This window comes from Numida meleagris, chromosome 2 (genome assembly GCF_002078875.1).
Source record: "Numida meleagris isolate 19003 breed g44 Domestic line chromosome 2, NumMel1.0, whole genome shotgun sequence".
NCBI classification, from domain to species: Eukaryota; Metazoa; Chordata; class Aves; order Galliformes; family Numididae; genus Numida; species Numida meleagris.
The window spans coordinates 51635696-51652230 of record NC_034410.1 but is presented as its reverse complement, the minus strand read 5'-3'; the positions used below and the strand labels follow the sequence as shown (position 1 = coordinate 51652230).

The window sequence follows — 16535 nt, the reverse complement described above, 5'->3', positions numbered from 1 at the left end:
TTTTGAGACAAGAATGAGGGGACCTTCAGTGACCATGTAGCCTGATGTGCTGTGTTAAACAAGTGATTAGTTTTGTTGGTCCTCTTACCTTGCCCTGCTGGTCAGTTTTTATCTCCCAGCCACGAGGAAGCTCTAGTCGGGTGTCAGCAAACATGTTGATAAAATTTACCAGGTCTCTGTTGTGCTGATAGCGCTCAAAATTACGAGCATCTCTACGGATCTTCAGAATCATATGCTTCAAGCAGGTACTGTTAGTGAAGACTCGATAGGCACTCTTTGAAATGGAAAATAGAAGTGATAAAAAACAGTTCTGATGTCAAAATGACATGTTTAGTTATTTCTTGGGACATCTGTCCAAAGAACTGAAACACATACTGTGAGAGCTGCATTACATCGAATGATTGTTTTACACAAACATTTAGAAGTAAGAAATAGAATCTAAAAAGCCAAACATCCCCCTGCATTATGCACAGTTACCCTCCACATAAACTGCTTCATAAAGAACTCCAAAAAGACAGTTAGCTAAAACACCACCTACTCAAGATGCATGTAGTTGTGTCTATTTCATTTCTTTCATAAGACTAGTAGAAAGCCTGCTTGTGTGACTGGATGATCCAAGAAAGGTGCAAAGACCACTGTGAACATGTATTTATGGTGAAATTTAAATTAAGATTTTTTGGTAGGATTCATCAACTGAAGAGGACTGCAGTGTGGATGTCTATATATGAGTTTGTTACCTTATTTATGGTCACTTTATGGCGACAGGACAGAAACAAACACATTCAATTGTCTATTTTTGGAAGATACCAATTGCTTTCTGGAACTGAGTATTTGTTTCTGCACTGACTAAAAAGCCTGTCAGATGGAGATGTTTTCATGAGTCACATGAAAACCATCCTAAAGGCAGGTAGTCATATCTCACCATGGACATTAAACACGCCTCTTAGGGGAACATCCACTGATGCAGATCTGAGTGAGTTAGTTCTGATGCAGAAAAGGAGTCCAACTGAACTATATTTGTTGCCATAGTGTCTTCAGCGATACAGTACCACAGAATACACATGTCGTGGCAACACTTTTTCTCATCCACAGGCCACTACTCTTGGATCTTTACTCCAGGGAAAAAGCTCAAGGCAGGGTAGGAAACTTTACAAAAAATCTGCATTCCTTCTGAGCACTTCACCAGACAGAAAATGAGTGCACTGTTTATACTGGTCACCCGAAAGGACTGAATTACTCACTAGAGCTTTCATTATACTACATGAAATACTTTCTGCAGTCTCTGTCTTCTTGTGCAACTAACGGTCATTGGAGAATTCCCGAATTCCTGCCTCCAGTGAAGTGAGTCCCAGTGTGTCTATATGTAATCTGTCCAGTGAGTCTGGCTCCAAAAGCTTTGAATTCTCAATTTCTGTGTACTTTTAATGCATTTTTACCACTACAATGCAATAAAACATTTACAAGTACTAGTTTTGTTATGTAGGGTTTATAGTTGTGGTAGTGCTGAGAAGGGAATACTCCTTGCAGCACAAGGTCCTTAATTATAGTAAAATGTTGGTATATGTAGTGAAATCAAAGAGATATTATCTTTGCCCTGAAAATAAAACCTGATTATAACTCAGGAAAGCTTTATGGTCACAAACTGCCGAGTTCCCAACCTACTCCATTACAGAAGATATATTTTGATCTAATGTTTGATCAATAACTCTGATCAGCACTACGAAAACCAAAAATGCAATGTAGATTTATCTCTCAATGGAAATAAAGTATCTGCTTAATGGGAGCCTTTCCCTTTTAAGTCTAACTGCTGGATAATGTTTTTTCAATCCCAAGTTCACTGGGATAATTAATAGCTTGAAATTTTAATAGGGGCATGTGGTTAAAATATAACAACTGCGTTAAGCCAGGAGTTATGTGGGTCATTATTTCTGTGCAAGTGGAATCTACATGACTATTTAACAGATGTTTCAACAGATTGTTATGCCTTCCATATTAAAGACAATTTAATAAGATCAAACTGAAGGCCTCTCTTGACTTTTTTATTTCAGTGAGAAATGAAACTGGGACTTAAATCTCTTGTGAACTGTTTCTTGCACCACTATAGAAACATTTGCCCCTTTTGCAAATAACTGTGCTGAATGAAACTGATACTGTTCCCAGATATAAATCATCATATATCACGCTGTCAGTGGAAGAAATTATGTGCACTCCATAACATAGTTCAGGCAATGTCAGATGAGTAAATATATGCTGCCTTCTGCAGGACTTCAGGAGCAAAAAACTCTGGCAGAGGCTTGGAGAAGGACAGATGGCTTCAATCCACAAAGCACTCAGCCAGAATCGGACATTTGTCGTTACCTGAAAACTGTGCTGAGATTTCAGTCTGTGCTATTCTCAACCTGGCCTTGTGCTCAGAAAGGACAACCAAGCCCCAAGTCATATAACTCAAATTCACTGTGCGTTCTCCCCGAAGGCCTTGGGGACAGTATCAGGACTCAGAAAGAGCAAATCATAATTACTCACATAGTTTGCATGCAACACAGTGAAGAACTCAGGATTGGTGATAAACTTCACAGCTGGAGACTGCAGCAATAAGGTGATTTTTTGAGAATTCACAGGAGAAAGGGAACCTTCCCTCCTTATCTCTGGATAGAAACCAAAAGAAGCATGATTTTAGTAACAGTGGCAAAGATCGCCTGTTATCTAATCCCTACTGAGTGGCTACAAAAGTGACTGCATAAAAATGTCAGCATCCTGCCCAATGTACCTACTCTCCTTGCGTTTCCAAGACAAGCCTGCTGGTAGAACTGTCAGTGTTCTTATGGTTATTGCTGCCGTGCTCATATGGCAGGAGCTGGATGCTCCTGGATGTTAAAAAACTCTGGCTCATATCTACTGCTGTCTCTAAATAACAGTTTGATGACAACAGTTTTTACCAGCTGACAGTTTTGTTCAGTACTATTACTCAAGTCCTGACTGGTTCCACTCACTGTTGATTTTAGAGAGAACAATTCTTTTTCAGCATGGAACATTAAGAAAATTCAAGTGTATGTGCTGATTCTTTTGCTTTACCAATGCTATTTTACACAAGGATGGCAAGAAGACAACTTACTTATTGTAGCAAACATGGAAGACAACCCTAGGTGGGGGTCAAGAATGACCCAATGGAAAAGAACTGCTTATTCGTTTTGGTGGCACAGTTTCTCAAACAAAGCAGATAGCTCTTTTGTGGGTCCACAATCTGCATGGTGAACATTAGTCTGATTGTTGATGTTTCTTATCTGAATAAAAACAACTTAGCTGATGGTTTTGCAATTGCTTTAAAGAAATATGACTGCCACGAAAAAGAGTAGAATAGCTCCCTGCCTGTTCCATCCTTCTCTGGATATGCATTCACCTCTTCTCCTTCACAATGGCAGTAGTTCTTGTTTAGTTATCTAATGAGCCAAGTGGAAGAATCAATTTGGCTACAAAGAGCTTTAACTACAAGAAAGTTTTCAAATAGATTCGTTCCCTGCTCTGTTATGAGGTGTTGTCATATAGTTAGTGATGAGTAAAAATACAGCTGTGCCTCCTTTGGTGGCAGCCCAGACTTAGATCAGCTAATAGCTATCACAAAGCTGTAGCCATAAAAAAACCAAAATATTCCATACTCCATGCCAGGGCTACTGCAGGTGTGACCACACAAAGAAATGTGGTAGTGCAGAAACCATGCCCAGAAACAATAAACTGTAATGCGCACAGTTTATCACACTGCAGCAAAAAGAAAATAGAGCTGTTTTTACCTCTACTGCTTTGACAAAAACTGACACCATCTCCACTTCATTTTAAAATAGTCCTTTCCTAAAGTAAAAATGCTCTGTCTTAATCGTTGTTAAAAATCATTGGAACCTTTTTAACTTGCCTTGTGTCTGTAGCTTCAGTTCTAAACATTTTTTCTTCTAATTAGCTTTTGCACCCTGCTATTCCTGTCCTCAGAACTCCTCAAAACTGAATACCAACACTGAGTACCACTGAACATGCCCTCGATAGCTATTATCACATACCTGAGCTTGGTTGGGAAGGCTCTGCCTCAGAGTCACTTCCTCCTCCAGTGGGAACTCTCTCCACCCTGTTGTTTACTACACCATCATCTTCAGTCCGCTCTGTTGCAATAGTTCGCTGGATATTTTGGTATCTGCATACATTTAGAGAAAGGAACAACATGTCTTAGTTAACAGAATAGCGCTCTGATGCTTCCTACCTTGATAATCAGTGTTGGTTTTGAATGATTCCAATACTTTTACCTTCAGAATACAACAGAGTAAGGAGCACAATGGATTCCTCTCCTTCAAATGACAAAGCTATTCACACCTGGGCGAACCATTACTTTGTAAATCTGGCATTTTGCACAATAGCTACACTTCAAGGCAAGGGAGACTCAAAGGTCAAATTCACAAAGATATTTAGGCTACAATTTTTCTATTAGGCTTCTCTTTAAATAATCCAGATGTCTGGAACCTAAAAATATTAGTGGATCATGGTTCTCCCTCTCATTTAGTCTTAAGGCAGCGTAAGCTGTGGTGCACTGAGTACCCTTCAGCCTTGCTTATTACAATATCAGATGCATATGCTCAACCTTAAAAATTAAAGGATTAAAACCCTAATATGGTAAAAGTGTTCACAATGTGGATGATGATAGAGCATGGCCACCAGCTGACAACACTTCTATTTTAGTAGGCAATATGGACTGCAGCCTAGTAGATTGTATGAACTCAGAGAGCTACAATCTCATTAAGATGACCATAGGAAAGTAGAATAGGATGCAACACATCCTGAGTGAAAAGCATAAGGATGTGTAACATCCACTTATGGAAATTAATCGGATTGGGTATTATCTTGCATTGGGTGAACAGCTAAAGAACAAGAGAGAAGAAACAATACAGACATAAGCAAAAGACAGTGAGGAAGATGACAGAAGTAAACGCTGAATTGAATCCTGCAAACACCTTTACAAACGATATAATTTCCATATTAATTATGGAACTAATTGCCACGTTAACTGATGCTAATAGGACTAATAATTGCCTTAGAGATGATTTAAATCATAAATACCTTACCAGATCAGGAACAAAGTATATGGCTGGCTGTGGAAATAACCTGGAGTGTTTCAAATATGCACTACAGAAAATAAATTCTAGTTAACTTGTTCACTCACATAGACAGATGAATAAGAAGAGAGATCAAGATTTCTTTGGTTCCACTAGCAAGCCATGAATGTAAATATTTTTATATATTTAATAAGAAAATGTATTTTAAATCCAGAGAGAATGAAAAGAAGGATGAAGAAACAAAGAGAAAGGGAAAGAAAGAAAGAAATAGGCTCTGTTAATTAATTTATTAGCTTTTAATCCACTTTGCTATTTTTAATCCGTATTTCTGTATTGCATTCCCAAACATAAATAAACAAGACTGGCTCTACTGTCTGCATTTAATCTGATCCAACACTGTTTGTCTCCCGTTTTTCTGACTTAACACTCTTTTTTTCTTTCCTCATCTCATATTCCGACTTACAATTTCTAATTATTTTCTCTCCCTCTCTCTCTTTATTTGTTAATGTACACTTTATTCCAAGGAGAAAACTGGTCAGGATTTAGTTTATTAAAGTGACCTGGGATCAGTAAAGACAAAGGGGATTTGTTTTTCACAATTTCAGCAGACAGTGTCTCCAGTAGCTTACTGCAACTCAACTTTGGGCAGATGAGCTGTAAACAATTAAGAAAAATCAATTAAGTTTTAATAGATTTACACTAAAGTTTCATAGTAGTATTTATATCCCTCAACATTCAAAGGCATCTAAAACTGCATTTAGCGTATCTTTTGAAAGCTCAACAAAGAGCAAATTTAGAAGATTTTTAAAAAAGACTGGTGTTCTATTTTTAAGTCAATATCCATCTTTATAAATAAATTCTGACAGCAGATTTCATAACAGCATGAATTTAACTTAGTTGCTTTGTCCCTCTGATTTAGACCCACATTTTGCATTTTTATTCACTTGACTGCAGGCAGCTGAATGAACTTTCCATTCCAGTACCGGAGGAGATTTACAACACTCACATGCAACAGCAATACACATCTTTTTTAAGGCATTCATGTAATCAAGGGATATAAGCACATTAACAAAAACAAAAACTTGCAGCTTCAATTTAATTAGATGTTAGAAAGTCCCTACTGGCAAACGTTAAACAGTAATACTAGCTGTATGCCAACCAAAAAATACATTTTGGACGTTTCAATACTATAAAACTATCTTATATAAATAACAGAAAATGTCAAAGAAATTGGAGAAAATATTGAAAGGGCAATGCCTCTGCAAATTCAGTCTTTTTTCAAAGTGATTTGTCAAAGTAATAGAGGTTTAGAAACACCACACTGAGGCTGTCTTAATTACACAGTTTCTTGTGTTTTCCATTACTTCTTAAATTAGTGCAAAAACAAGATACACATATGCTTCAAAAGATCTTCCCAACAGAGCTTGAGCAGCAATGTCTACTACCTGCTTTGCTAACAAGTGAGTCAGGTAGTGCTGAAGAAAATGAGCAAGAGTCTTCAAACTAAAAATTACAGATGTCTCCTGCCTAACACCTAGATTCCAGTTTTGCATTCCCTGTATTCTGAAGAGGCTAGCACAGCTATCAAAAAGCTTTGAGCACAGAAGTAGGATTAGGCTCTTGGATTTGAACAATCACAGCTATGTTGTTTTTTTCAAGCTAAATTTCCAAAGCTTTGTGGTTTTGGCAGAGCTGGAAATACCAGGCTTCCTTGTAATATTTTGGTTTTTCCATTCCCTCCCAGAAATGAAACCAGGAAGCTGAGTAAATTGGTTCAAAAAGAAAAGTGGCCAAGTTTTTTCAAATTAAGCAGTTTTGAGTTCCATTTTGTTTAGAGCAAAAGTTCAGGCTGCTGGTAATTCTGTCTTCAAGCCCTGTGTTTGCTCTTGCCTCACCTAAAATGATTTTCAGGTGTGTTTGCTGAAGACTGTTTCAAACAATGAAGTTTGAAACACAACAAACCAGGATTTCTAAAATGAATGTTTAAAACAATGCTTACTATAATGCTTTCCAATTACTATTTATGAAAGCTTGTTTTCCTCATAATATAGAAATCTTGAGACTCAAAATATTTGAAATTTGCTTCAGGACAATGATAATTTTATAAATTCTAGCAGCCAGGTTGAAAATGCAGAAATCACTTTCCAATTCTGAAATGCCCCATTTGTTTCAACTGAGTATTCAGCATGAGCCTCATTTATTAGAATTTTGGGGAATTTTTGTTCCCAAACTTTGAAACAACAGGAGAACTCCTTATTCAACATTTTAAATCAATAAAACTCTTCAAGAGAGAGCAGTGAATCATCAGTTTTTTTTCCTCTGTCCCAAGAAGCAATGGCAATTGATGTCTATTAAACTGCAAAGTGCTTGGTCTCCAATGGGATTCAGGTAAAGAGAGCTATGCCACTACTAAAAATCCTTTATACTTCTGACTTTGTAACTGGGTATCTGAATACCAAAAATAGAGAGATTCAATGAAAAATGTTAGACCTATTAACATTCAATTACCAATCCGAACCAGTAACAAGTCATAAGCTTGGAAGCCAGACAACCTACATGAAAATATAGAGGGAAGTTTGCAACAAGGAGGTCACAAACGTAATACCTACTCTGCAGTATCTGAGATCTGAGATAGTTGGTTTATGAATTAATCTGTGTTAGCTAAAAGAATGCTAAACACCTACAAGCACTCTCACAAACATTTATTTCTGGTCTTGTGTTGTACTTATGTGAGAGTTCAACTTCCAAAAAAAAAAAAAAAAAAGAGAAAATGCTGATGTATATCCACAACAGAGCTTTCTGTGGCAGATAACTTGCTTAGCAGCAGTCAAATACCCTGAGCTTTCATATAATCCAAATCCTTCTTAAAGAGAAATGCAAAATGGCGGAGGAGAGACATGTAAATCCCTTGAAAAAAATCTAGATTAAACACACAGTTTGTGATTTTTTTTTAAAATATTAACATGGTAACTTGATGCCTTCTGAGGAAGGCTGTAAGGGAAAAAAACAAAAGTTCTTTCACCTCTACAAGACATAATACATGTTATGAAATGCTAGCCAAAGTAATAAATTTGGTGGAAAAATTTTTTTGTTCAAGAGTGACTTGATAGTGTCAACTTTCCATTTACAACAGCAACTTTAAGAAGACTGACTCCCCAAAAGTTAAATTAACTTTCCTGTTGTCATTCAGAACCCAGTTCTCCTTACATACAGTAACTGCAAAACTATTCTGCACATTGAAAACAACACTTTGAAACTTCACGTTTTACTCACAGCTGCAGATCCTTCTCAGAGAAAAGGACCAAAAAATTTTGTGGCATTTTACATGCTATGATTAGAATACAATTCCAGTTTTGCTTGTCTAGAAAAGAAACCATACCATTACAATAAGCAGTAAATAAAAAAAAAATTGTCTGAAGTGAAAAGGGAGGATTTTTAACCACTGTTAAATTCAGCCCAAAAAGCAAGCAAGAGAAAGAAATGATAAATCTATTTGTAGACCAGTCAAACAAAGGGAAAACGTGTGCCATGCTAAGATATACCTGAGCTAGCAAAGAATGAACTGACAGATTTACAGCAGCTAGTACAACACTAAGATATCTGTCTCTATCTGGAAAGACACACAGTTCTATCAGAGCAGTGCTTTGCCCTGGAAAAAGAGACAGCTTTCAGTAGGCCTAACTAGCTTGAGTAGAATTACCACACAGATATGTAAACTATTTTAATGTAACTACAGATATGTAGACTATTTTAATAACAGTCAGCTCAGAACAGTCAGTCAACAACTCTGTAGTTGCTGCAGTGCCGTGCTACGTGCTGAGCCATGAGTACCACTCTACGTGTTAAACAGAAAAAGTAGCTCCATCTTTTGGAAGAACACTCCTTTCTCTTTCGGGAGTAATTTCAAAAAAGTTTTTCAAAAGCTTCTTCATACAGTTTGAAAAGTTTTGAAACATCTTTCACTCAACAGCACCCCTCATGTGGGTAAATTTGTATACCGGATACCCACAGCAGGTACACCAAATCAGAAAGTCAGCAGCAGCCAGGACAGGAGCACGTATGTTTCACTTGGACTAGGAAAGAAGCTTAGGAAGCCAATGGGATGCAGTGAGGAAGGAATCATAGAATCATAGAATGGCTTGGGTTGGAAGGGATCCCAAGGATCATCAAGTTCCAACCACCCTGCCACAGGCAGGGCCACCAACCTCCAGATCTGGTACTTGACCGGGTTGCCAAGGGCCCCATATAACCTGGTTTTGAACACCTCCAGGGACAGAGCATCCACAAACTCTCTGGGCATCCTGTTCCAGCACCTCATCACTCCCTCTGTGAAGAACTTCCCCCTCACATCTAATCTAAACCTTCACTCCTTGAGCGTAAAACCATTCCTTCTTGTCCTATCACTGTCCGCCCATGTAAAAAGTTGATTCTTCTCCTTTTTATTATCCCCTTTTAAATACTGGAAGGCTGCAATGAGGTCTCCTTGCAGCCTTCTCTTCTCCAGGAAGGAAGCCAATGGGGCATTGCTGAGAAAAGAGAGTGTGGATCTTAGAAGAATAAAGGTGCAAGTGCTCACCGCCGGTTCAGCTGCTCCATTTGCTGGATAGAACCAGACCTGTGGATCCCATCTGGCGTTGCTGCTGCTGTGGGACGCTGCCATGTGGTAGTTCGGTTGACATGGTCAACGTAGAACACTCTCCCGTGGCTGTCTATCCGAGCTTCCCAATCTGGGGTTGGAAAAAAAGGAAGGGATCATGCTGTCAGCGTGATGTCTTCCAGAAAAATTATGTGGGGAGATACATAAACACACACATATATTCACAGAGAGAAGATATACACACAAGATAGATACCATATACATGCCTATATGCGTGCAATGTATGTGTATTTATTCAACATATATATTCAAATGCATATATATACTATGTGCTTGTCTATATGCATATACAGTATATGCATATACATAAAAATTTCACACACGGTACATAGGTAGCCTATGGAATTCACCATCATAGACTACAAAAACACATGTTTTAAAGGGCTGGATAATTTTAGAATTACTAATACTAGCTGGCTGGATTCATTACAGGTCAGGGCAGCCATAAAGAACTGAGACTTAGCAGAGAAGGATTAAATCTGAGCTAACGTGGCAAATCCATGTTTTCTGTATTGTTATGTTTCAGAATACACAGGTTTACATATGTTTCATACAACAGTTATAGGCTTCCCTGAAAACTCATCACAGCCTGATTGGATAGATCCATACAAATCTCTGTAGATATACACAAACAATTTTCGTAAACCTACGTTCTGATGAATGCCAACTCGACTGAAAGTTTGCAGAATAATGAGCCTTCAATCATTATCGTCTCCTTTCAATGCTTAAGTTGTCCCATGATTGAAAACTAAATGTTCTGATGGTTTGTGGAAAATGGTAATATTGATTAATAAAAGGTTTGTATGGGGGAAATTCAGAAGTGAGTTAGTTAACAAAGCTCCACATTGGATTGCTTGGAATGTTTGGAGTTGTGATACAAATTTGACTTGCTAGCTTCATCTTTCTACATGACCCATCAGCTGATGACATATCTATGTATAAACGCATACTTTCTACATGTGTTTATATACAAACCTCACCCACATTCGCACACAAATGCACATATGGTAATTACCTTTGGAGGATAAAACTATTTGTTATTTCCACACTCTTACTATGACTACTCTAACTTGGGAGATCATTCCTTCTACGTTTTCCTACGACCAAATTCAGGTTCAGCTGGACTTCATTCTTTACATCTTAGCTGCTACTACTTCTAAGAGTAGGACTGAAGTTGTATCTTTCCCTGCTGTGTCTGGAAACCTATCCTTCATAAACAGTTTCACTCTCCAGAACACCAGCTATCACTAAACTCAGATGACATATCTGTACTGGTCCCATCCTAGTGTAGGCTGTCTAACGACTGTGGCTGGTAGCCCGTGGCACATTAGTTCCACAAACCTAAAAATGACACCAAGAGTCCTTGGAGGGATTTTCTGTGAGACTTCAAAACAGCAAGAGCCTTATACACATGCACTATTTCTATACACTATTTCGAGTTGACTGTGTAAGTACTTCGATAATTATAGGTGCAGAAACTATGCTAACACCACATGTACATACATACAGTCTCTCTGTGAACATCACATAATTTTAAGGGGAGGGCTCTCTGGTTCTCCCACTGGGTAAGGTTTCTCAAGGATGTTGTAGCTGTATCAAGAACAAGAACATAGCCTCATGAAAACAATGTCCAAAATCAAACAGTGAAAAAGAGCACATCAAGCACAACAGATGCACATTGAATGAAATCAGACTTGACAGGCCAGGTTGAAGGCCAAAGCCTTACCAATCATGCCGTCAGTAGTGGTGGGTGTACCACCATGGCCACTCTGGAGCCATGCACTATCTGCAACATCATGTACAAGGAAATTATCTTGGCCAGATCAAAGGTGACGTGTTGTACCTTAAAATCGCTAAGATGATCTTCATTTTTCTTGCTGTCCTAGTCATTACTTCACACTACAGTATGCATGTAACAAGCTGGGAATAATAAAGCTCAATGGACAGTTAGGGATTTGTAGGTAATGATCATACCCACACTCTTATCAATCTATATAGAAGACACCAATCAATGCTGGTCATATTGATCCGAAGCCTGCTGATAGACACTTTCTAAGAATAAAACTATCCAATTACAAAATAAACCTAGAGTTTCTTATAACCCAGCCCAATGCACTACTGGCACCAGAGCCTATCTTGCAGTATACCTCTAATTAAATGTAATTCAGACTTCCTAAGCTTCTAAGTACGATACTTAGAAATCCAAGAATAACAAAACTTCAGAGCTTGGAGGTCACAGTGAAAATTTCAGGTCAGAATTGTGCAGGCAGGATTACAGTTTCAGGAAGGCTTTCTCTGCAGGATGCACCAAACATCCAGCAGCATTATGAACAGACATGAACTACATCTATCTAACTGTGAGCACTGCTTTATTCACTGCTGAATGTGTATATGCACCTGAAACCATGGGTTGACACTTGCAGTGGCATACTGAAATATTAAGAACTGCGTCACGTGGCTTTTGGGAATTCTGCACTGTAACAAGATAAGTACTGATCTTTGCAACAGCTTTTTAAATCAGGTGAAAAGCTATTCTTCTGAATAGCTTCTGGAAAGGCTGTTGGAGGGTGGAAGGTGCTGGTATTTTGGTTGCACAAAGATGTCAGGTGCACTTTCTGCCTTCCCACAAGACAACCAGGAAGCTATACAAGTCACTGAAGCTGCATACAGTGCCAGATTTGTGGACAGATGGATAGATACCTGCACAGAGAGATGAACAGGCTGACACGTGAACTGACAGACAGGACTTAGCTTTTCAGCTATGCTCAAGTCCCTTCATGCTACTTCAGGGGCATAGGTGATCTAGGAAGCAGCCAATTCTCCTCAGGCTTTTTTGTTACTTTTTCAGACAAAATAAAACTGTGATTACAACAGAGACTAACCTTAATCTAACCTTCACAGCAGTAGCATACTCAAGCACAGAGTGGAGATGGGACAGTAATGATTTGTTCTCTAGTGATCCCTCTCCATCAGATAAGTCATATTTTGCAACAGCACCTGAAACTGCTCTGATTTATACCAGAAGATGCAACCTTTTCTGGCAGGCGCATAATCCTGGAGGGGCAAAGTAAACATGCTGGCAACATCTCTTTCCAATCTCAGCCACACCTTTTGCACAGAGCAGCACTGAACAGGGCACATGTATTTTTCTTGGCTTCAGTTCTTTAGGGCACATAGCAGTACAAGCAAACACATGCATAATAAGGAGTGAGCATTAATGCTGTCAGAGGGCAATAAAAGCTCTGCAAATCTCCTATCAGTCTCATATAGGCTTTAACATTTGAGCCGGTCACTATGACATTCCTATATAAATAATGAATCTGGTCTATCTTACTTTCCTAAACAAAGCAGTCTGAAACTACATTTGCTCCCTGGTATCAACTGTTGTGGGGTTATGATGAAACAAAGTTATTCAGAAAACTATTCCAAAGAGAAAAAAGACTGACCATAGGATTATCCATGGCCAATGTAAAACCAGTCAACAGTGATCTTGCAGCAATGACAACATTATCTTCAACAATGTGAAGAGGTTAATGCTGCATGTGAGAAGCAAGCCGGGCTTGTTCACATAACTGATGTCTGAAATACAAAGTTTTTTCCTTTCATACCATTCAAGAATTATTTAACTGTGATTAAGAGGCATTAAAGGCACTGAGATAGTGATACTGGATGCTAGAAAAAGAAATATTTCTAGATTAAGACTATAGCCTTCCTTTTGAAATTACTTTGAAATCGCACTGAGAGCATTTAGCACTGCCTTCCTAGGTGATATTATCTAACTCAACTTTTTTTTCCCCATAAAATTAGCTTCGTAGAGTCTTTTCCCATTAAAGTCAATATACTTAAGTCTCAAAGGTCTCAAAGCCCTTATACAAAGTCTCAAGCCTTTATTGGTAAAATGATGTTATAAGCAGATGACACAATAGAATCCTACAAAGGGATATCACTTCTAAACTGTGTTGTCATACACTGCTTTTCATATCTTTAACCCTTGTTGTGAAAGCACTCATGAAAATCAATTGTAGAAATACTTGCCTTTTAAGGATAAAAAGAAAGAGGAAAAATATATTGAATTGGTGATGGACGAATACAGGACATGGATTTACAGTACATTTTGTTTACCTGAGGTGGCGTCAGTGTCCTAGCATTAAGTCATCTAATTGGGAATGTGCCCTGTTCACAAAGCATTGAGGTAAGAGTGGGAGGAAGAAAAATATTTTCCTGTTACAGAGGTAACCATTCCCATTTCATCATTCACTGGCAAGCCACAGTGAGACTCTAATAAGACTTCATTGGGCTAGAGGCATTTGAATCATTCATGCTACTGTGCAGCTGACGCCAGCATTGGGACTATTTTCAACTTAGGGAATACTGACAGCATGGTTGGTAAATGATGAATTATTTTTCAAGGGCATCAAAGGACAAGTTCCCTCCTCGGGCTTTGAAGAAAATGGAGTGCTTTGTTTACACGCCTGGTTGTTTTTCTGAGGCACTGCATGCTTCGGGTTGTAAATCATGTGCTGAAGTTGCAAGTTCATCCGCAGGACGTTGCAGGGCATAGACTGCACTCTGCTGGGCAGTTAGCGCTAATGTAAAAAGCAGAGTGATCCTCTAGGTATACAAGGGAAAAGGTACTAAGACAAATGAAAACATCTTCAGGAGTAGACACAGTGGTAAGTCCCATATTATCTGCCCGCTAATCAGTTACTCTACTTCAAAACCTCTGATTTTTATTCAGCACAACTGTAGATGTAATTACTTCTGTAATGAACATAACATTAAATTGATTAAATCCAAAAACAATATGATGGGATCACCACATGTGAGCTACCTTTCCACAGCTTCTGCTGATTCTGCTCAGATTTGGACCTGCTATTTGTTCCTGGTGCATCTTGACTAAGCAAAAGTTCTGCTGGACCTGAAAGCAGGGCTGACAGAGCACAGGGAGTGCATCCCAAACTATATTTGAATTGGGTTACAGAAAAACCTGAAGACAAATTTTACAAAAAACCCACAGTACTTCGGTGATACACCACCAAAAAGCTTTTATGTAAGGCTTCCTGCACCCCTGACAGATACCTATTAATTCCAATCTCACAATATTGACTGGAATGAGGAAAATACTATTATTTTCATTTCATGCTAGCTAAAGAAGAGAATGGATCAAGGCAAAGGGATGTTATAGAGTTTGTCCAAACTAACATGACAACACTTGAAGTCAGGGTCAAACACGGGAAACAAAAGACCATAATGCTTGGGTTCTGGAGAAAGTATATACAGAACAGACAGTATTATTTAGAAAGCCATACTGACCTCTACACTGTTTGAATTAACAGGAAAGGCTGAAAAAAAATGTAATAAATTAAAAAATGCTAAAGCTTACTTGGTGGAAGAGGCTCATCAATAGTTGGGTAGTGATGATGGTCAGGCCTCAGAGAAGGAAGCTGGCTGACTGGCTGAGAATTATGGAGTAAAGGACAATCACCTATGGACAAGATATTCAAGATATTGACAGTCATTCACTGTTTTCACAACGTGGTTCAAAAAATGTGCTACTGTAAAACAAGTGATTATTTTTCACAGAGGTTTGCCTGGTATACTAGCAGCTCTAGTTATTCCTATTCCCAGGCACTATTTTTATAACAACTCACACACCAAATAATTGCAAAAATAATGCAGTCAGGGCTCTGGTCTCAGGTTTGAGTCAATGCTAAGCTATTACGGGCCAGATTCTGGACTCATAGATACACAAGTGTAAGCGAGAGAAGAATCAGGCTTGATCTCTGAGAAATACCATACGGCTCAAGCTTCTGCAGAAATTGGACAGGAACGTGCAAAATCCTGGCTCCAACTTTTCTCATCAGCAGAATATGAGGCTAAAAGCTGCCTTGAATCTTCCTCTGCTTTTCCAAAGGATCAGCAAACTGCATAAATAGGTTGGAGTGGCAGAATTGTGCAGTCCCTGCAAAGCAGAAGAACACCTCCTTCTACAGGTATTCTTCAAAATTCATCTTGGGTGGGAGGAGAGAGAATGAGATAAGGACCAGAAACAGATAGGAGACAGGTGGTAGAAGAAGACAAAAGATATTGAAACATAGTCAGGACTTGAGATAAAGAGAGAAGACCTAAGATACAGAAGAAGGAAAGAAGAAGGAAAACTGACACACAGTGGACAGTGCAGAGGTGGTTTTTAAAAACAGTAATACTGTATATATGCTTATATATCTGAATATGAAATAAATGAAATCTAAGCAAATGTCCAAACTCATGTTCTTTTGAGAGGAGTAACTTAAGATCCTTATATTTTTTGTAGAATCCTTTAAGAAATGAAGAAGTTTATTGTAAGGATGAAAAACTATTCCACGTCTTAGATGTAACTATGAGAATGAGGAAACTGCAAGATAAAAAGAATTCAGATTCCTTCTCATTCTGTCCTAAAAACAGACATATTTTTTCTTTAAAACAAACAACAGCTACAAAGCAGAAGTTAATTTTGTATAAAACTGAAAAAAATCTCACAGCATCCAGAAGTGAGAAAAAATACTTGTCAAAAATACTCCCTCTCCTAGGTGCTCTGATGATACCATATGGCATCTTATATTTCTCCATTAAAACACTTGCGTATAGGCTTATCTCACAGTCATATCTGCTGTGTGTTTTGAACAGACAGCAGAGTTATATAAGTTATTACTCAGTGCTAAAAGTCTATCTCTCATAGCGTTAAAAACTGTGCTGTTTCTACAGGTGTTGTAGCACAATTTACCAGAACATCCATCTATGTTTCTTTA

At 38.3% G+C, this 16535-nt stretch overlaps 1 protein-coding gene across 4 annotated transcripts in view; it reads right to left on the bottom strand.

The window, feature by feature from the left end:
• The window catches only part of HECW1 (HECT, C2 and WW domain containing E3 ubiquitin protein ligase 1), a 269154-nt gene that overhangs the window by 56095 nt on the left and 196524 nt on the right, over positions 1-16535 (bottom strand). For all 4 annotated transcript variants that reach the window (XM_021387592.1, XM_021387591.1, XM_021387593.1 and 1 more), the window contains 5 exons: positions 15131-15232; positions 9667-9817; positions 4047-4177; positions 2524-2645; positions 89-274 (listed from right to left, as the gene is read on the bottom strand). In XM_021387592.1, coding sequence (XP_021243267.1) covers positions 89-274; positions 2524-2645; positions 4047-4177; positions 9667-9817; positions 15131-15232 — 692 coding nt within the window. The remainder of the gene's footprint in view (positions 1-88; positions 275-2523; positions 2646-4046; positions 4178-9666; positions 9818-15130; positions 15233-16535) is intronic.